This window comes from Puntigrus tetrazona, chromosome 2 (genome assembly GCF_018831695.1).
Source record: "Puntigrus tetrazona isolate hp1 chromosome 2, ASM1883169v1, whole genome shotgun sequence".
Lineage (NCBI taxonomy): Eukaryota > Metazoa > Chordata > Actinopteri > Cypriniformes > Cyprinidae > Puntigrus > Puntigrus tetrazona.
The window spans coordinates 2,212,091-2,233,406 of NC_056700.1; the positions used below are offsets into that span (position 1 = coordinate 2,212,091).

At 38.8% G+C, this 21,316-nt stretch overlaps 1 protein-coding gene across 2 annotated transcripts in view; it reads left to right on the forward strand.

The window, feature by feature from the left end:
• The first annotated feature begins 1,012 nt into the window (after positions 1-1,012).
• pde4bb (phosphodiesterase 4B, cAMP-specific b) overlaps positions 1,013-21,316 on the forward strand; it is a 52,423-nt gene continuing 32,119 nt past the window's right edge. Inside the window, exons 1-3 of one of the 2 annotated variants that reach the window (XM_043257912.1) lie at positions 1,013-1,151; positions 8,593-8,718; positions 17,732-17,952. In XM_043257912.1, coding sequence (XP_043113847.1) covers positions 8,677-8,718; positions 17,732-17,952 — 263 coding nt within the window. In that variant the 5' untranslated portion in view covers positions 1,013-1,151; positions 8,593-8,676. Of the gene's footprint in view, positions 1,152-8,592; positions 8,719-17,731; positions 17,953-19,908; positions 20,191-21,316 lie in introns of those variants that run through there. The other variant, XM_043257920.1, reaches the window with a different exon arrangement.

Below are 21,316 nucleotides of genomic sequence, written 5' to 3' on the forward strand. Positions count from 1 at the left end.
ATACAGGATAGTTCTTCTAAAAACAGTGGCTGTGGGTTAGGAAAGGGCCCTCCAGTGGCCACAAATCTCTGCACCTCACAACCGTTGCCTGGAAACAGCCCAGTGATCCTCTGATTTATTTATTTCATTCATTTACCACTTTTTACTCCCGTTATTTCATTTCATATTTACTCGTTAGGCGAAGCTGACCTTGCGTGACTTTCTGACACACTGCAGATAGTTTGGCTTGCCCGGTTTTTTTTATCTTGTGGGTTTATTGATGCGTCTCGAAACACATCGCGTAAGGTAACTTACTGGAAACCACGGACTACCTGTATAGATGAAAGCTCGATGGAAGATCGCGAAACATGACTGCACTTTTACCAGACGCAGTTATGACCTTAAACCGTCACTTTTGATCTAATTTCAATACCAAATAAACAAGTTTCTTTGAAAGTTTCTATATGAAAAGATAGTTAGAAAGACAGAAAGAGTTACTGAAATGGATGGATGGATGAATGGATGAATGGATGGATGGATGGATGGATGGATGAATGGATGGATGGATGGATGGATGGATGGGTGGATGGTTGGTTGGTTGGTTGGTTGGATGGATGGATGGACAGATGGATGGACGGATGGATGGATGGACGGATGGATGGATGGATGGATGGATGGATGGATGGTTGGTTGGATGGATGGATGGATGGATGGATGGATGGATGGATGGATGGATGGATGGATGGATGGATGGATGGATGGATGGTTGGACGAATGGATGGAAAGACGGATGGATGGACGGATGGATGGTTGGTTGGATGAACAGACAGAGACAGAGACACACAGATTTGCATAAAAGCCATTCAGCAGTCTGTCTCAATGTGTAGTCGTGATTCTTTGTTTCCTGGGTTTCTTTCATCTTCTCAGTTTGGAGGGAAGAAGAGTGTCAGGAGGATCACAGAACACCATCAATGCCAGAGTCCCAGAGAGGAGGAGGAGGAGGAGGAGGAGGAGGATGGGGAGGAGGAGGGATGTCCCATCCGCTGGTGATGGGTGACCACTTCCAATAGGATAGGAGGGGTTTACGGAAAGGTCTGTTTTATTCGCTCTCACGCCGATTTCATTCGTTCATCGATGACTACCGTCTCGAAACGACAGCGCGTGCATAGAAGGTAAGTTTGCACGCTTCTCTCGGTCTATTGTTCGCTGCGCGCAACGACGCCACCGCGCACTAGTTCGCGCACTTCGCTGACAAAGAGAGCATTGCATTGTCGCTTTCCAAGCATCTGACTTGAGACTCGGATCGCCCTCGGTGATCGTGACCGTGTAGAGGCTGATGTAAGTTGCTAGTTGCATCCGTTAACGTGTTGACATCGCGGCGCGCGCGAACGGTGCACGTACGTGACAGTGTTCTGTCAAAGTACAGAGGCAATTCAATTACGTGACTAAATATCTGCCGAGCCGGGCTCGGTTAAAATCCCAGGCCGTTTGAAGTTGGTCTCGCTCTGTGTAACGAAGAAGTCTCGTGCAGGCGACGCGCAGGGCACGCGCAGTTACAGGACTGTCAGTGAATCGTGAAGGTGTTTTCACTAGAGACGCCACGTTAGTGAATATCGCAACTAATATCCCCTTGTTTCATCCTCCCAGCTACGGCTTATCGTGTTTAGGAGCACGTTGTCTTAATTAACTTGATCAACTTTTGTCCGATCACGTTACCCTTTTCGCCGTCTCCTCTGGGAAAAGTGTGAAAGCTCATCATCCGTCTCATGAATATTAATCGACGTTAGACAGATGCTGTCAGAATAATGTCATTTTATTACGATGGTTGAATATAAAGCCGCAATAAGTCGACGTCGTGTGTTCATTCCTTTCTTAATATAATCCGCATTCATTCATTGTTAGTGTCTATGGAGGAATATGGATACAGATAAAGTGGCAAGATGTTCTTAAACTTTTATGTATAGCACATTAACTTTTCTCGTGTAGACTGGCAATACAGAAATGTCGACAACGATGATCCGTGATAGGAAATGAATCCTACCTTAATTAATAATTCCAGCTGGACTTCCCTACTGACTTTTTTTTTTTCTCCAGGAAGTAGGTCTTGTATTCAGTGGCACTTTGAAACATAATAGGACGAATGAAATACATCTCACACACAGTTCTGTTCTCATTTCCTCCAGCTCAATCTCTCTTCCTCTTACTTACGTCTCGACCATAGCTCAATACTATATTCCGCCTTTTATTGGACGCAGTGGACATCATTGCATGTGCAAAGAACGGCTCATACGCCCTTTGTGCATTTTTTTCAAACGAGGTCGGCGTAAACCCAAACTAACATCTTTCGGTTCCCAGAATGTTCCAAAGACGGGAGCGTTATTGTTTCAATAACAAAAAACTACATCGAACATTCTTGTAATGTTAGAAATCGGTTCCTCCTCAAAACTTGACCAAACATTAGGTCAATAGCTCATATGCCCTTGTTTTACTTTTCATTTTTAGGCAAGGTCGGCACTTTGGTGCTGAAAATGCTCTAAAAAATTTACTTTATGGTTTTTGATTTACAAAAAAATTCAAATAAAAAACACCGAAAAGGACATTAAAATTTTAAACAAAATTAAAAAAGACATAAAATGTAAAAGAACAACTAAAAAAGGCATGATTGATGTGAACGCAACTAAGATATTGGCCCCTAAAACATTTCCAATATTTAAAAAAAAAGAACATATACAGTATCAAGTATTCTATAGAAGTGTTCTATAAGTATAAAAAGTTCCTATTCTGGAATTAGTCCTAAAAATGTTAGACTGTCAGCTAAAAATATCAAACCAACCTACACGGACATTAGTAAAACATATTGAGTAAAGTTGAATAATTAAATAATAACCCATCCATCTGTGTGCGCCCAATCAAATAATAGCTGCAGATTTTAATTGGGATGGTTTTGTGAAATCTAATTGTCTGATGTTTATGTAAACAGCACACAATGCGTTTATCCTAAACGGCCATTTGAGCCGTCGCTCTGTTTGATTGCTAGGTGTTACATGACGGACTATCTGTTTCTTACGTGTTATTATGTAATTCTTACGTAACCGGGCAAATCAATTGTGTCGAAGAACAAATCAAAGTAATTAAAGCAGATAGATAGAGAAACAAAGACTCGGCGACCCCAAAAGCAGTTTGTTTTGTAATGAGATTCTGCAAAGTGTCAGAGAATTGTTCAATATGATTATACTGAGCGTTAGCGAGTATTAATGAGCACACATCACGTAGCGTGACATTACGTTGTCCAGAGACGGTTTGCATCAGTGACCGCCCTGCAGGCCAGTGAGAGACATCAGCTAACCATTCCCCCACAGGATATTACTCTAAATCAGGGGCCTCGGCGGGGGCCCGTAACCTCTGCGGGGTCCGTGGTGCTACTGTCAACAAATCTAAAAGAAGTAGTTGTAAAAAAAAAAATAATAATAATATTAAATAAGTATTAAGCGAATGATTTTTGAACTTTTTATGGATCAGTATATCTTAAAAAATATATGCTTTTCAACAGCACTTTTTCCAACGGAATTATTTTTTCAAATTAATAATAATAAATGTGACACTGCTATTAAAATAGAGAACTGTTGTTAATGACTATTTTTTAAATAATAAATAAATTGTAAATGATTATTTTTTGTTGTTATTTTTCTCCTGATCCTGAAGTATGGAGTATTATTAATTTCGCTTCATTATTAATTTCATGTACGTTCACTTACTGTAGCGTTAAAGAATTAGTTTAGTTTAGTGTTAGTTCTTTGTAATTATGCCAAGCTGGATTTTCAGTATCATTACTTCAGTCTTCAGTGTCACATGATCGTTCCATAATACCAGTCGTATTATTATCATCTATGTTGAAAAAAAAAATAAAAATTATATTTTTCTGAAACAGTGATACATTTTTCTCAGTATTCTTTGTATAAAAGGTTCAGAAACATTTGAAACTGAAGCATTTATTTGAAACAGAAAACATGTTTATCATTATAAACGAATCATTTACTGTTATTTTAATTAATTGAATGCAATCCATGTTAAGTATTGATCAATTAAAAGTATTAATTTATTTAAAAACTGTTACGTGAATGACAAAACTCACTGTATTCAGCAGAAATGATTAGTAACTGTGTATAGCCAAAAACACTAAGCTTCGCAGACGCAATTATACAAAATACCAGATCTGTGCCTCGTTGTAACAATGAATGTAACAGAATATAGCACGATCCCGCATGAATCCATTTAACAGGCTAATAGTTTTCTCCAAGCTGGATATGGACATCCTTGAGTAATTCATGCTGTGATAATCAGCGACCCGTGTCGACTTCATAGTTGTTCTCTTAAGTCTTGACATGCCTTCGCGTGAGGTTATGAAAGCCATGTCGCTATGGTTACGGGCATCACGCGACGCGACGAACCTGTAGTGTTGTTTTGGAACGGCGCTTCGACCTCGCGGGGGTTCATTGAAACTCGCAGTCCGTTAGGAATTTACAAAATACAGAACCAATTGTATTTTCACGCTCATTTAACGCCAGTAATTGCTTTAGGAATTAAAAACCCTGCTTCTCGTAGCTTGACTGGATTTGGAACGGAAGAAGTCTGCGAGAGTCGACCTCTGTACTTTTTGCCCTCAACACATAATCTTTTATGCCGGGACACCTTATTTTATTGATCGAGCACACAGTAACCCGTGTTTTTGGTGGGACAGGAACATCATTGTGGGTACAGCATGAGGTTCTAACCAAGCACTGGTTCTGGTAATAAGATTGTGGAGCTGGTGAGCACCATGGAGTCTTTGTTTCAGCTCAAATAACATATTGTGTCTGACTCAATGCACAATACACGCCTGTTTGTCAGGAATAAGGACGCAAGAAGTGCATTTTTGGTATTTAACTATGGATTTTCTTCAAAACTTTTGTGTGTTTTTAGATTAGGGCTAAAATCTATATCATGATGTATTTCTTAATTGCCTTTATCATCACTTTTGCTCAATTTTATGCAACCTTGCTAAAAAACAAAAAATACAAATTATGCTGAGCTTTTGAATGGAACAGTAAATGTTACTATGTAAATGTAAATGTTAAATGTAACAGTAAAAAAGCTTTATATTTAAGATAACTTCTGTTCTTTGGATCGTTCTGTTCATCAAAGAAACCTGAAAAAATGTACTCAGTTGTTTTAAATATTAAAATCTTTAAATAAGTTAATCAAAGAATCTGCGTATTAGAGTGATTTCTGAAGGATCACATGACACTGAAGACTGGAGTAATAATGCTTAAAATTCAGTTTTAATCACAGAAATACATTTTATTAATCTATTCAAATAGAAAAAAATTTTAAAGAGCAAAAACGTTTCAAAATTACGGTTTTGCTGTATTTTGAATCAAATAAATGTAGCCTTTGTGAGCAGAAAAAATTAAAAAAATAATTTTACGTTCAAAAACTTTTGATTTGTAGCGTAGGCTGATTATTCTTATAGATTGAAAAAAATGTGCTACGTAGCATGCATTTTTAAAAGAAAAGCATGCAGTATATAAAAATGGGGAAAAAGCATGCAAACATTTCGAACTCAGTGTACAATGACATTAAACACTGAACATGTCATATGCATGCACATGTTGTCACTATTTTTGTAGTTTACCCAGCGACACAGTATCATTAATATAGCATTTTCAAAAACATGAGCTTTGAAGCCTGTCTACAAAAGTTTGCATTTTCAGGCCCCCAAAAGCTCATGTAACTGAATAAAAAAGTGGTCTATTCTAAAATCTCTCTCAACATTTATAACATTACAAGTGAATAGGAGTCACAGCGTCGTTGCAATCATAGTAATATATTTTCACAATATGCATCATAAATTCCACAGTACACAGTACGTCATGAAAATGGCTTGTTGGGAAAAACTTTGGGAAAAAAAGTTTGTTCGACTTAATATTCAGTGTTGTATTTAGCACTAGGTGGTAGCTGGACATGATTACAGTTCATAGCTGTTGTTAGAAACTGGAAGTAAAATATATTTCATCTTAATTGAACCCATCACCCCATGTTCTGCTGCGATTTTGCATAAACCAATCTTTTATCTTAGGTAAATGCGTCCAACAGATTGAGTAACCCCACCAAATTAGAGAAAGATGAGGAGGAAAAAAAACAGAAAGGAGATGGTGTGGAGCTGAAATGTAAATCGGTTAATCAAGGTTCTGCACAAGAGGCAATGCAATCATTTTTCACCTCGTGCATAAAAGCTGCACGGAAGTGAAGTAGAATCCATCAAGACCTCGTTATTTATCTACCCCGACCTTGAATTTCAAGGTGTAATTTATTTGGGTGCAAAGGCAAATAAAAGGCAAACAGTTCTATCGTTGATGAGTTTAGGCTGTTTGTACGAAACTCTGACTTTTTCCAGTTGAACCATTGAAAGAGTAGAGAACCATTCCAGTTTTACTCGGTCAGCCGCTGAGTATAATGTAATAAAACCGGAATGTAACCATATGGGGAACTTCTTATATTTGACAGCAGACAAGTGGTTGTTGTAAACCTCAAAGGGGGCTTCAAAATGACTTAAAGTAAAACTTCGCTCCCTGCAATTACATTTAAAAACAGCGTTCCTACTGGGTTTTTTTTTTAAACCAGAAAACCTTTTGTGAATTACTCAAATCTTGGGTATTTTTTCATAATAAGTCTCCTAATGCCAAGCTAATGGTTTTATTATTTTTAAAATACTTTGGCTTTGGAATCAAAAAGGTTGCGAACCACAGGCTTAACCGCTGGAAGACAACACAAGGAAAAGAGACGTGTCAGAACTTTTAAACAACGGTTAATTTATTCCTTGAGTGTAATAAACTGGAACAGTTGGACCGGAATTGAAAACTGTGCTTTTGCTTATGTGTGATTGCTATTGCTTTTAAGTCCTATCTTAAAAGTAGCTTCTATATTGTATTATGTGTTCATAAATCAGTGGGGTTGCTACTAAAAATAAGTCAGCTCTCTTTTGACACACAGCAGTGTAAAAGCTATGCCAAATCCACATAATCAAATTGAAATAACCCAGTAATTGTGTACAGTTAAGACGGTACATAAATAGACTTATCAAACAGTGTTTCCAATCATGTTCAGATTCTCTTGGCAGAAGCTATAAATATTTGCTCCAGTGACTATTTATGCGTTACGCTGGCAAACCACGCTTCTGTTGTGTTTATACATACATTACATCTACATTAAGAAACACCGTCCTTACAGTAAGTTAAAACTGAACAAGATGTCTTTTAAAAGCGATGAACGGATGGAGCAGAATTCTTCAACACACAGTTTGCCAAAAGATGTATTTCCATGCCTTAGTTGGTTAAAAACCAATGCTTGGAGAAAGTTGAGTGTTTCAGCTGGACAGGGATCTGTAAGGCCGGGGACAGAGCCATCTGCTGTGGCTCAGAGACACAAAGCCATGCAGCGATCCAGTCAGACTTCTGATCTCAGTGCCAACGAGACGTTGTTGTGGCACTGTTTGAAAACTGTGATTCACTGTCATCATCCGACCGAACTCAGCAAGCTTAAAGAAATCTGTTAAAGAGCTATACGGTAATTATACTGGATATCATACAAGTAAAATGCATTGCATTGAAGGAGGAAATGTTCCGGGCTTTTGGACAGAATAGACACATGTAAAACGTTATATTTAAAAAAAATTCATATAACACAGAGGAAAAAAAATGGAGTTAAGGTTGACTAGCCTAGCTAGCTGATGAACCAAAAATGTAAGTTGCTTTTTGTTTTTAAAGGAGTTAAAGAAATTGATTGATGGGTCTGTTTGCATTTTAAATAACTTAAAATAAATAGACATGTGTAATCAACAGAGCATTCTATAAAACACAAATCAGCATAAAATTGTTAAACGCTCAAAATGTGTGTATTTTGCGTTTAGTTTCCCATGTCCATTCCACACTATCTCCGTGCATTTTAATAAAGAATGATTGAGAATTAAACTGCCTCAGGCTCTAACTGTTAATATTTCAACTCTTTACCCAGTAGAACCAGAGCAATGATCAAAAAATGAGATGAAATAGATTGCTTCCATCGAACTCACAAAGCTTGCACTGTCCTATTACTTCCTAGGTCAAAATTACATTTAATAGCATCAGGCGGTGTTCATTTACGCAGTTTAATGTTGGATGACGGCATTATTTTACGTGCATTACACATCTGCATACATCTTGCGTCTTCTTCAACGCGTTGAGATTCAGTATTTTTTCAGAAGATGCGTAACAGTGCCCCTACTGTATAACAATGAAAACACGTGAAGCTAGAAAATGGTCAACCATCAATCAACTTGCGGTATCCAAAAGTTTGATATTTATCTTTTAATCTACCTAAACTTGCAATATTCAATTCATTTTCACACTCTCAAATGAAAAGTCAATGTGTGCGCTTATAATACGACGTATCTGCGTTTTACTCCCTTCATTCGAACGCTCCCGAACGCAAGAAATTAACATCAGAACTGAGACAATTGTGAATTTCGTTGGTAAACTGGCCCAGTGGAGGGTTTGATGAAAAATTATGCTAATGAATTTTTTTTTCCTCTGGCTACAGTTCACAGCTGAAGTTCATTTGTATGCCGGCGGAGAGCCCTGAGAGACAGAAGAACCTTCTGAGCTTGAGCTGTCAGCCGAGATCATGAGGAAGAGCCGGAGCGTCTTGGCAGTGACACCTAGCGATGTGAGACATTTAACTGTTGTGTTCCAACATGAATAGAAGATAACGCTACGCATTGATTTCTTTTTTTTTTATCCTGCCCTTAATACACACAGAGGTCCGCGCCGTTTAGGCGTTTAAAAAATCACTTGTTTTGCCTTTTATATGTTTCGCACATACGAAGCAGCCAGGTTTTCTCCGAGAGAACGAACTAAAATCAACAAGCTCTAGGCTACAAGAAAATAAACAACCAATTAACCACACACACGCCCACATACGCACACACACACAAATTATTAATAGCTATTTATGAGAGACGTGGGAAAAGATGGCAGGCACCGTAAAAACTTAACGGTGGAAAAAACAGAACAGAGTCGAAAAAAGGACAGTCATTCATTTGTCTTCTTGATGTTTTTAATTACCTGAACGGGGGTTGGTTGTCACAGGCTTAACATTTTACAGCATTTGAAGTCTGATTTACATAATATTAATTGAACACTTCTGTTTAAAAGTGTGAACATTTGCCCCCGAAATATTTCTGTGTAGAAAACAAAGAATTGCCATTTACCTCCAAAAAACGAAGGTGAACTTGATTTTGTCAAATTGGAAAGTGATTGGATTATGAAAACTGACTCGAGAGGTGGTTGTAGTATACGGCTTAAAAAGTTATAGTGTATACACATAACCAAATAATAATTAGGATTGCCATTGTACCAAATTGTGATGAATTGATCAAAACCTTACAGGTTTCATAACAGACCTTAGTCGGGTTGGATGTCCTATTGAATGTAACGCGGATTAAAACAAGGCTACGCTGGATAGACTACTGAAGGATGGTTTGTTATTAAACAACGGTACAATTGTGGTGAACGGGCCATCTGGCGTATAGGGCTTTTCCCTGCCGACACACTTCGGGGCTGATACTTTGGCCCATCTCACAGGGACTGCTATGCATTGGTCCTTTGTGTTCTTTTGACAGCGTAATCCCAATTGTATTGCGTCCTGGACAAAATACTATATTGCAGCTGTTCCATAAGCGCCACCTACTGGCAGAGAGTTCATTTCATTTAATTTTTAGTGTAAGTCACACCTTTCTGTTTGCTTTAAATCTTGTATTTGAAATTGTAATATAATTTGAATAAAAATGCATGTAATACATGCAGGTGTGTAACATTTTAGTTTGGACTGTGATAAAAATGCAGATTTGTATTATTGCTTTTTCGGATTAGCCTGTAAGAGCAGTTAGTCAGTTTGTTCATGCACTCGTTTTTGTCTCTTGCTTAATAAAAGTCAACAGTTGGTATCAGAATCAGCTGATTTGCTGACAGTCATGAGCAGTGCATCTTTAGATTTTGTACATAATCTGCTGGTTATTTTCCTCAAACATTCACAACTTTGACTATTAACAGCAAGTCAAGAGCTGGTGTGTATATATATATATATATATATATATATATATATATATATATATATATATATATATATATATATATGGTGCTGTCCCCTCTGATCATAGTGATTTGTTGTTTGGACCAAAAATATTTTCCTTTTGAGTACAGAACATACTGTACTTCTGTCCTTCACAGCCTAATTTTCATTCCTGTCAGAAATTAAATATGGTGCTACCATGACTAAGGTCTGTTCTCAGTATCACCAAATAACAAATTAATAACACAAACAACTTAACAAATTAATAATTAGAAACAAATTATACAACTACTATAAGTATGTCCAATATTTACCGTATGCGTTCAGTACAAGCAGTAAGTACTATATAACAAATCTTGTGATAGTGAAAATTGTAATATATATATATATATATATATATATATATATATATATATATATATATATAATATGTATAACTTTCAAGACATTGCTCTGTTTATTTAAACAACATAAGACTGCAGACTTAACCAACGGCATGATTTTGATACGGAGCAACCGGTTTGGGTAAACGTTTTATTATTTCTTCATCTGCTGCATTAGTTATGCGCAAATTGCAAACGTGACCTTTAAAGAAAGGTACACTCAGTATGTTCTTTATTCGAGTTATGCTATGTCTTTTTTGTCTTTGAAAAGTAATAAAGAGCTATGACATTATTTCACTGAGTTTAAAGACACGCTGTTAAATGGTTAATGGTAAATTACTGTAAAATTTAAAGGGAAAAACTGACACCGACGTTGTTTCTTTTTAGTTTTTTCTTATTAGTTAGGTTTATTGGGGTTGTATGTTACATCTAATATTGCTAAATTAATGTTTATTGCATATTTCAGTTTAATGAACACCTTCTATAAGCTTTATAACATAACCTTTCTATAGGCTTTGGTTTATCATGTGACTTTCTCATCACCAACGGCATTTGTCATATCAGTCAGTGAAACTTTGCTATTATATAACTGTAAATTTAACATAAATCTGTAAAATCTAAAATGTTGCTACCGCATTTTTTTATACTCGAACTCCGGCAACCACAGCTGCTGCTTTTTTGCTGTAAATGTTATTCAATGTTTTTTTACAGTGCACGATAATTCATAGAACACCCTTTTTAGTTCTGAGTTAGATTCCTGTACTTTAAAGAACAATAACCCCACTTCTTCAATAGTCTATTTGCAAGTGCACATGCACAATAAAGTGAAATAATAAGGCCGATATTGATTGTCTGTAAAAAGCAGGCACTCAGTGAATGCTTGACACTCACCTCTCCTGCCTATGATTAACATACACCTCTGAATCCCTGATCAGTCTGTGGCAGCAGCCCTCTATAACTCCCCTCCATTGAAATCCTTCTCCAGAACAAGTCCGTCTGATTACTTACTGAGACTTTCGCAGCCAGGAGTGGAGCCTGAGATTGAGTTTTTCTGCCACTCAGGTGGAGGTAAAAAAAAGACTGCCTACACTTTTTAAACACACGCTGTTCAGTTATTTCAATGCTTAAGTAGAAAGGCTGAAATAGCATTTTCTTGAACATGGTACATCTTCAGTAATCATTGTTTTATTTGCAACTTTGAGAATTTTAACGATGGCGTTTATCATGCGGTTGCTAGGCTGTTTCTTATTAGCTGAAGTCAGTGTCAAAGGTGTATGCTGTGAAGCTTCGTGATGCTATAATGTTACAAAGTGTAGAAATTCAATTTTCACACGTTAAGTACAAATATTCAACCTAACGTTGTGTCAGTCTGGTTCTGAAACTTTCGTCCATCATAAAAAATTCAGATCAGGTTTGATTGTGTTTCTGGATCCGTAGTATGAGTTTTGATCAGACGAATATGAAAAAAAGAAAACCGCTAAAAAAGCCAATTAATTAATTGCTTAACTCTAAATGACCTTACCATAGAGCTACATTGGCAATTTTTACTGTCAAAATTTAGAAAACAAAAATGAATTACCATATTTGTAGAAAAAACTGTAAAAGCATGACACGACGTATGTGCTTTCCCCCCATTTTTGTGTAAATGTATATGATTTATACAGAAAACGATTAAAAAACGCCTGTTAATTGGTTAACTCTAAATGACCTTACCATACAGCTACAGTGACCAATTGAAAAGTGATTTTACAGTAAAATACTGTCAAAACCGTATTTTACGGTGGTTGAGTACATTTTAGCAGATTTGTGTAGTTAAAGTATCTTGGCACAGTGAATTAAGTCGTCACATTTATTTCTGTAGAGCTTACAATATACAATACAGGATGTTTTAAAGCAGCTTTACAGTAATAAACAGGAAAATAACGGTATCAGTGTTTCAGAAATCATCAGTTGCGAAGCTCATTTAATTTTGGCTGTAAAGCAGCTCTTTAGCAGATAATGGTGTCATTATTCAGCTCAATTTAATTCAGTGTTGATTAATTTAGTTCAATAACAGTGTCACTGTTACAAAGTTCATCCGCTATGAAACAAACTCAATGCAACTATAAAGCAGCTCTAAAGGAGAGCTAATAGTGTCATTATTGTTGATTCATTTCTGTTCAATAGCAGTAATAAATTATATGTTATAAATTTTCATCGCAACACTTAATGAAATATAACTTGAATGTTGCGAAATATGCACATACCGTTATGCCATCCTGTAATATTTGATAAATTGCCACCATATTTTTCACCGCACTGATCTTCTGGGAGGGGGGCGGTACTCTAAATGTAACAGGAAATTCAATATTTAAAAATTTGTGCAATTTGAACTTTTGCACTCTGTATTGGGTTTCAGCATCTGAGACAAAAATAAAAATTAAAGTAATATGAGTGCATATTATTTGTTAACAGCCAGAGTGGCCAAATAGGTCGTATGTCCGCCGCGAGCTGTATGTGTCCGATCAATGTTATTGACATTGTAAATATGCAAAAAATAGGACAGCAGTACAGTGTGAAACCATCTGAATGACCCATGTGATGTTCTGATTGAAACGCACTAGTCATAACGATACCTACAGCTACTTATGCAATGCGTGCTTCAAAGAACAAACGATCATCGGTCAGTTTCTCACTTGACAGACATTAAAACATTTGTAGGCTGGTTTTAATGCTATGAATGTGAGGCTGTGACTCTCATTGACTCAGAGGCATATGACTGCAGGAAGGCAGGGGAACATAGAGGACGTGCTGTCCATCTGTTCCTCTAAGCTACAGGAAAGAGTCTGTTTGTCTGATGCTCATGTTTTCTCAGGGCTTTATTGATTTATGCATTAGCTATTTCCCCAAACTGCAGTACTTAAAGTACCGCCATTATTTCACTCTTTATAGGCAGGCACTTTTTTTTTTCCCCACTTCAAATATTTGAAGTGGATTTCGGCGAGATCCAAAGGAAGCCGAGCACTGGCCGTGTCCAAACCCCTCAAGACCCCATCCTCCCCTCACTGAGCGTGTTTACTGACAGGCCTTGTAGTTTAACCCTCAATCATATACATTCTTAACGGAGTCAGGGCGGTTGCCGTGGTTACCGATCCTCCAAACGATCGGCCGGTCTCTGGACTTACGTCCATGTATATCTTTATATCTCTTTCATGTATTTGTTTACTTATTTATGCACTAGATTGATGCCTATGGGCAGCCTTATCCTTCTTTATCATGTTTCCCTCAATTCAGTCAATGAAAAAATCTCATTTTCTCTCTGGGCCTGATGTTTTTCTCATTCAATGCAGAACGTAGCAGCACTCAGGGCTTTAATGCTGTCTGGGCTGAGGAGGCGTTGCTTGTATTGCAATGGCTGTAACATCTGTAAGGCGTGACATGATTATTCAATGATACTTCATACGCTTCTCATGGGATTATGCTTTCCTTTCAATTAATTTACCCTCCATCAATTGACTGGGCCTTCTAATCCGTATGAAGCCATTTTTACCTATGACCTTCAACTGTTACCAGTAAAAAACGTTTAGTTTCAATGCACTCGATTGTTTAAGACAGACAATAATATAATTTAGACGATAAAGTTTCACAAACGGGTCTTAGCTTAAGACAGGACTAAACCTTAGTTAAATTAAGATCATTAAGCAACAAAAAAATGCCTTAGAAGAAAACACGATATATTTTAAGATATGTCAGAACAAGATATTATACATTTTATTTTGCATTTTAGTCTGGGACTGGCTTAAGTCTGTGAAACCAGAGGTATATTGTATTATATTATATTATATTATATTATATTATATTATATTATATTATATTATATTATATTACAAATTGTCATTATTATTACTGTGTAATAACTTATTTATTTGTTAATTTTTTTATTTACATACTAATGAATCAAGGAATGTATCCAGTTAAGTTTCTAGTTTTGGAAAAACACTTTAATTTTAGAAAATAATTATTTGTCCCTAAAAGGTTTTCATTGAAAATATTAAGCAGCAAGAGCTGTTTTCATAATAACAATAATATAAAAAAATTGCTAATAATTGAGCAGCAAATCAGTATATTTCTGAAGACTGAAGTAATGATGCACCACAGGAATAAATTAAGTTTTTAAATATATTTGCATAAAAATACTAGTACAATAAATATTAGCAATTATGTATAAATATTTTAGAATTTAAATAACAAATAATATGCTAAATACATATAATTTTAGTTACTGGACATTAAATTAAAAAAAAAATTAAAATACAACAAGTCAGGCGCATTACAGTAACGAGAATTTTGAATGAAAATGGCCCTTTATATGTGTCACGTCTCTGGACTCTTTATTTATTGTTTTTGTCTCGTGCCATGTGCTCTCTGTGCCCTACCTTCCCTTCCTGTTAATTGTATTATTGTCTTCAGCCGTGTCCTGTTAATTTAGTCAATTACCTTGTATATTTAAGTCCTGTGTGTTTATATTCTGTTTGTCCGAATGTCGAGGTTACCTACATGTGGTTTATGTCCTGTCTGCCTGTAATTATTATTATTATTTTGCCCATTGAGAAGATTAAATTCGTTTAAGTTTATTTTACCTCTCGAGTCCTTCCTGCGTCAAACCACAACGTGACAGTACGTTCGGACCACAAAAAAGTATAGCGTGGGAATGGTCCTCGAGAGAGCCTCGCCGCGTACATCGAGTGGGTGCTGGTGTCGTGCAATTCGCCGATGACTGTTCAGCCCATGGACAACGACACCAGCCCCACTCCCAATCCAGAACCCAGCCCATCATCTCCCCGCGTCGTGGGGCCCAAGCCTGTGCCCACCGATGGTGCAGTCACAGAGTCACGACCACGGAACCATCGCCGAGGAGAGCGGCAGAGCCGTGGAGCGCCACCAGACCCGAGACGACTGCGACAGACCATGTGCGTGAGCCGGCAACAGAGCTTGCCACGGTGGAGACAGCCATTTGCAACGATGGGCTGAGGATGAGCTGATTATCCACCTGGGGCTGCTGGATCTACAAGAGGAGCTGGACGATGTCGACCTGGACTTAAACTGGGCACCTCCCCTGTATCCAGAGTTCCTGTTCCCGCCCAGCCGTCCTGTTAGCCCGCTGGTCCCATCCAGCCGTCCTGAATGCCTGCCTCATGGGCGCACCCTAGAGACTGTTCCCCGTGCGTTCAGTCCAGTTCCAGTGCCCGGGCCCCATGTGCTCCATCCAGTTCCAGTGCCCGGATGAGTTCCTGGGCCCCGTGCGCTTCCAGTTCCAGTGCCGGGCCCCATGTGCTCTGCTCCAGTTCCAGTGCCCGGGCCCCATGTGCTCCATCCAGTTCCAGTGCCCGGGCCCCATGTGCTCCGTCCAGTTCCAGTGCCCGGCCCGCCTCCGTCCAGTTCAGTGCCCAGTTCCAGTGCCCGGGCCCCATGTGCTCCATCCAGTTCCAGTGCCCGGGCCCCATGTGCTCCGTCCAGTTCCAGTGCCCGGGCCCCATGTGCTCCATCCAGTTCCAGTGCCCGGGCCCCATGTGCTCCGTCCAGTTCCAGTGCCCGGGCCCCGTGCGCTCCGTCCAGTTCCAGTGCCCGGGCCCCATGTGCTCCATCCAGTTCCAGTGCAGTTCCGTCAGTTCGCCCGGGCCCCATGTGCTCCATCCAGTTCCAGTGCCCGGGCCCCATGTGCTCCTCCAGTTCCAGTGCCGCCAGTGCGTTCCAGTGCCCGGGCCCCGTGCGCTCCGTCCAGTTCCAGCGCCCGCGCCACGAGCGCTCCTTCCAGTGTCCGCGCCGCCTCAAGTTTTCCCACCCTCCCATTAAATTTAAGTTTATTTTACCTCTCGAGTCCTTCCTGCGTCAAACCACAACGTGACAATATGGTCCTGTAATAGAGTTTTCTTCTTGTAAAATGAATTGTTTTTATTTGTTTCCTCTGACTTTGGGATGATATAGGACCCAGACTTGCTCTAGACAGGTTTCATGAGATTCACCCAATTACAGCCGTTGCTCTCTGATACAGCTCTCCATCACGGTGTCAATACGTGTGCCAGAATTATAGCCCATCCTAAACTCGGGCTGATACTCTAGCCGTCAAACAGAAGCGGCAGCTGTTTCCTTTCTCCCTTCTCAGTATCTGGATTCTCATCAGTTATCCCAATCTACAGCCGGTGCTCGAGGAATTCCTGGTAACTCTCCTCTCTTCTGAGCAATTCTGATTGAGCCATAAACATATTTCGTGGTGAAATATATTGTGTCTTCTGCTATAGGCTGTTAAGAAAGGATGCTGTCCAGCGGCTCCACTGACAGTGATATGCAATCACGCTGAGGGAGCCAGCCGTTAAACAAGCTGTATCTATAAAGAACTGTCAGGAGATAGAGTCAACATGCTGGAGCAGTAGAGACTGAGCAGGGCTCTACATCAGTCACGTAGCGTAAATGAGAGGCTCTCTCCCAAGAGCTCCGTATATCACCCAAAGCTACTTTACCGACATCAACCTGAACAAACATAGATAAGAACACAGTTTATGGCCTGAACTGATTGACATAGTACAGGTTCCCACACTTAAAAATATCGGTAACACTTAACAATAAGGTAGCATTTGTTAACATATATATAGCATTTGATAATAACTGAGCAGCAAAGTCTCATATTAGAATGAAGTCTGGAGTATTGATGCTGAAAATTCTGATTTGGTCACAGAAATAAATGACATTTTTAAAATATGTTAACATAGAAAACAGTCATTTTAAATTGTTATAATATTTAACAATATTACAGTTTTTATTGTATTTTTGCAGCTGCACGCGAGAGCCTTCTTGGGTTTATTTGTTCTATTTTGTGTGAAACTGGATATTTATTAAGAGGAAATAATGTAAAATGTTATCAGAAATTAATATTTAGAGGAAATTGGTTTTAGGGGAAGAGTAGCTGATCATTAAAAGCCAAGCACGTTATTAAAATTTGCTGAAATATTTTGTTCTTTGGTATGACAAACCCTAATAAATCATTTAAAATGAAGACCTGGAACCTGGATTTATCATGAAAAGGGTACATTTTGATTTCATATTCACTCAGTTGTAAAGTGTATGCGTGAACACACTTCATAATTCTTGCATACATTATTTAATTTGATTATTCATGTATTAATTTCCTGATCAAACTGCATGCAGGTGATGATGTATAGTGGATTTGTGCTCTGTTTTTGTGACGTTAGGAAAGCAAGGACCTCTCAGCATGTACGTCTTCTGGAGCCACGTTGGGTGTGGATCTCTGGCGAGGCCCCAGACGCCACTCAGGAACCCTTGTGTTGCCGCCGTTGTCATGGAGACAGGCAGAGAGGGCCCGCAGTCCTCAAGAAGATCATGTTTCCAGACCAACGTCACTGGGCTTCATTACTCCGCCGCGTATAGATATCACACCAGTGCCGCCTGATAGGTGAGAAGCACATAAACGCTCCGAGATGATTCCAGGTTCTACTTTTAAGTGCTTTGTATTTTATTTCACCAATGAAATACCAAAATATATATTCCTGAGTCTTAGATAAAGAATGCATTTTTCACTTTTTGGAATCTATGCCAAATAGTTTTTATATAGAGGGAGAATTGCCTTTTCAGCGCTTGTTCTTCACTACGTTTTGAGCATAGGGACATTCATAATCTATGTACAGTAAATCGTTTTCTCATGAAAATAAAATGACAAATATCATTTTTGGGGGGTTACACATTATTTTGGGGGTCTAAAAAAGTCTTAATTGTTCCTTCCATAAATTAAGGACTTAAATCAGTAGAAGGTCATATCATAAAGTCATTGCATTAGATGTTGCATCAGTAATTTTGTTTAAGTATTTAAATCAAGATACATTTACTAAAGATGCAACAGAAAAATTGCCACAAATATCTATCAGGGGGTATAAAAACAATGAGCACATCTGGCGACTGAGTGGTGCCGCAGGTGCAGTATATACACCACTCAAGGACCAGCTTTCGGTCAGTGGAGCGTTCAAGGTCATAATGAGAAAAGCTGGACAAATTGTGATGGCACCGCAACTCAGACCTTGATTCTCTGAAACAAAAGTCTTGTGTGTTGTGTACGGGCCGCTTTAGTGAGTACACGGATGGCCAAATGACAAACCTTCGTCCAGCTGTGTGTCGTGAGAGAGCGCTGAATCACCAGCAGCTACAACAGCGCTGACCTCTACGTGCTAACTGAACACCATCACCAACAGCGCATGAAATGAGCCCGAGATCTTTGAGACTGGACTGCGGTTGATTGAAATAAAATGGCTTGGCCTGATGACTCAAGATTTCTGGTGCAACACGCTGACGGCTGAGTAGTACTAACAAGTAACAGAGGCTATGGCACGTGGATGCACTGTCGGGCAGCTGTGGCGGATGTTTTCATGGGACACTTATTATATAGCACAACCCCTGACAGCTCTCAGTTGTCTGAACATCACTGCAGACAACAAGATAATCTGGCTTCCTACACTGCTGAAATCATCATAGAGTGGTTTTAGGAAGACGACGGTGCATTTCTGTTATGCCTTGGCCTCCAGATTCACCTGAGATGAATCCAGTAGAAAACTGGTTTTGCATTACATCCCCACCACCTTGTAATGTATGGGAACCGGAGGAGCTGCTGTTGATATTTTGGTACCAGATACTGAGGAGACCTCATCGATTCAGTGTGGCCTACGGATTATTAGATAAGTGGTCATATATATATATATATATATATATATATAATATATATATAACACAAAACCATATATATATATTGTTTGAGCCCCGGGTCATTTTTGTCCCTGAACAGATGTAGACAAATTACATAAAATACATAAATTACATAAATCTGAGGGTTTGCAAAAAAGTCTAAATGTTGAAAAAATCACATTAGTTCTTAAATAAAAATCTCTTTTGTGGAAAAAAGCATTTATACTAATCAAAAATAGGTTTTACATTACGAAATTTACAAAATATCTTTTGTGGTCCAGAGTCACACATAGGCCAATATATATATATATATATATATATATATAAATTTATAAATATATATATATATATATATATATATATATATATATATATATATATATATATATCCATTTAATATGTTGTGTCATCAAGACACAATGCAGTTTATACTAAGTATTACCAATAAGAAATGTATTGCTTAACGCCGGCTCTCCATCCGCACCTGTCTATCTGTATCAGGTTCAGGCTCCATCTAAACTGGGCCAAGCAGAAACTCCAAGAACATTCCAGCGGGGCGACTCTTGGGAGGGGAGGGTGTGCCGGGCAGAGGCCTGACGAGTAGGCAAGAGGGGAGGATAGAGGGGAAAGGGTAGGAGTGAAGCAGATAGTGACAGAGAATGAGTCCGGCCTACACAGAACCTCAACAAACACACTCCTACAGCCATACCGCGGGATTCAAGGCTTTAACACACCACTGCGCATGACACTTCCTCATGGATTTAAAGCAAGATGCTGACATCTGTCCTGTCAGTCAGAGGATGGAGATGGGTTTGGACACGGACTGTCAGTCTGATGTGAAAGAGCTCGCAGCTGGTGCAAGAAACGCGCCTCAGAACTGCCCGGGCATGTTCAGAAAGCTGGTGGTGAATAAAACAGTCCGCCAACGCAGACGCTTCACAGTGGCCGTGTCTCATACCTGGTAAGACTCGGTGTCTGGCTGGATCCTTGCTGTAATTGAGTCTTACTGTGAGTTTGGTCATGCTTTATTTTAAGGTTCAGTTCTCACTATTAAAAAAACATTAACGGTGACTTTTGCCTCAGTAAATTTGCTGCTTATTAATCGTTAGCAAGGCAGTTGTTAAGTTTAGGACGTATAACGTGGTCATGCAGAATATGTGCTTCATGAGTGCTAATAAACAGCCAATGTGTTATTAATAGGCATGCTAATAATAGCGAGAATTGGTCTCTATAAAGTGTTACCATGTGTTTTTTTAATTGAAATCAAAACCCGTTCGTGAACGTATTTGTGCATATTAATATTTGAAATACATAAAGTATTTCAAATATTGCTATTTTTTTACAGCACTTTCTGTCACTTAAATGCAGCCTCAGTGAGCAGAAGAAAGAAGTATTCATCATTGTTTAACAACCTTATATATTACAGTAGACCTGTTTTCGGAGATTGAATGCATTATTGTTCAAAAAAGAGCCTTAGCAACCATCAACACCACCCCAGCTGCACAGTGCTGAGTTTTTCATGGCCAGGCACTATTCACATTTTCAGAAAACGTACAAAAAAATAAAACAATACTGTTGTGTTCTCAAATTCCCTGTAGGGTTTCAGCCCTCCAGACGCCACTTATGATGATGCTGCATTTTCACCAGTAACGAGACTCTTGCAAAACCAGCCTATTACCACATACACACACACACACACACACACACACATACTGTAAGAGGAGGTGATAGTTGCTAGGCTCTTCTACCAAGGGCTTTGACAGCTTTTTATACCAATCCGAACGTGTCGTCAGACAGCCTTCACAACCCTTCAGCACAACACCCGATGTCATTTCCCCCAGATCCTCTTAACCGTGTCGCTCGGTGGCTGCTTTTCTCTCAGCTGAGATGCCTTTTCACTATTTTATAGTTGTTTTGCATTCTTTCTGTTCATTATGTCAACCCAAAACAGACAATGGATTAGTAGACACTTTATATAATATCTAAGCATTAAAATATTAGCGCAGATGTTCAGGATAAATTTAAGCCTTAATAAGACACGAGCTCCCCTGAAAACAGGATTTGAGAAATTTTGGGGGGGGGGTTAT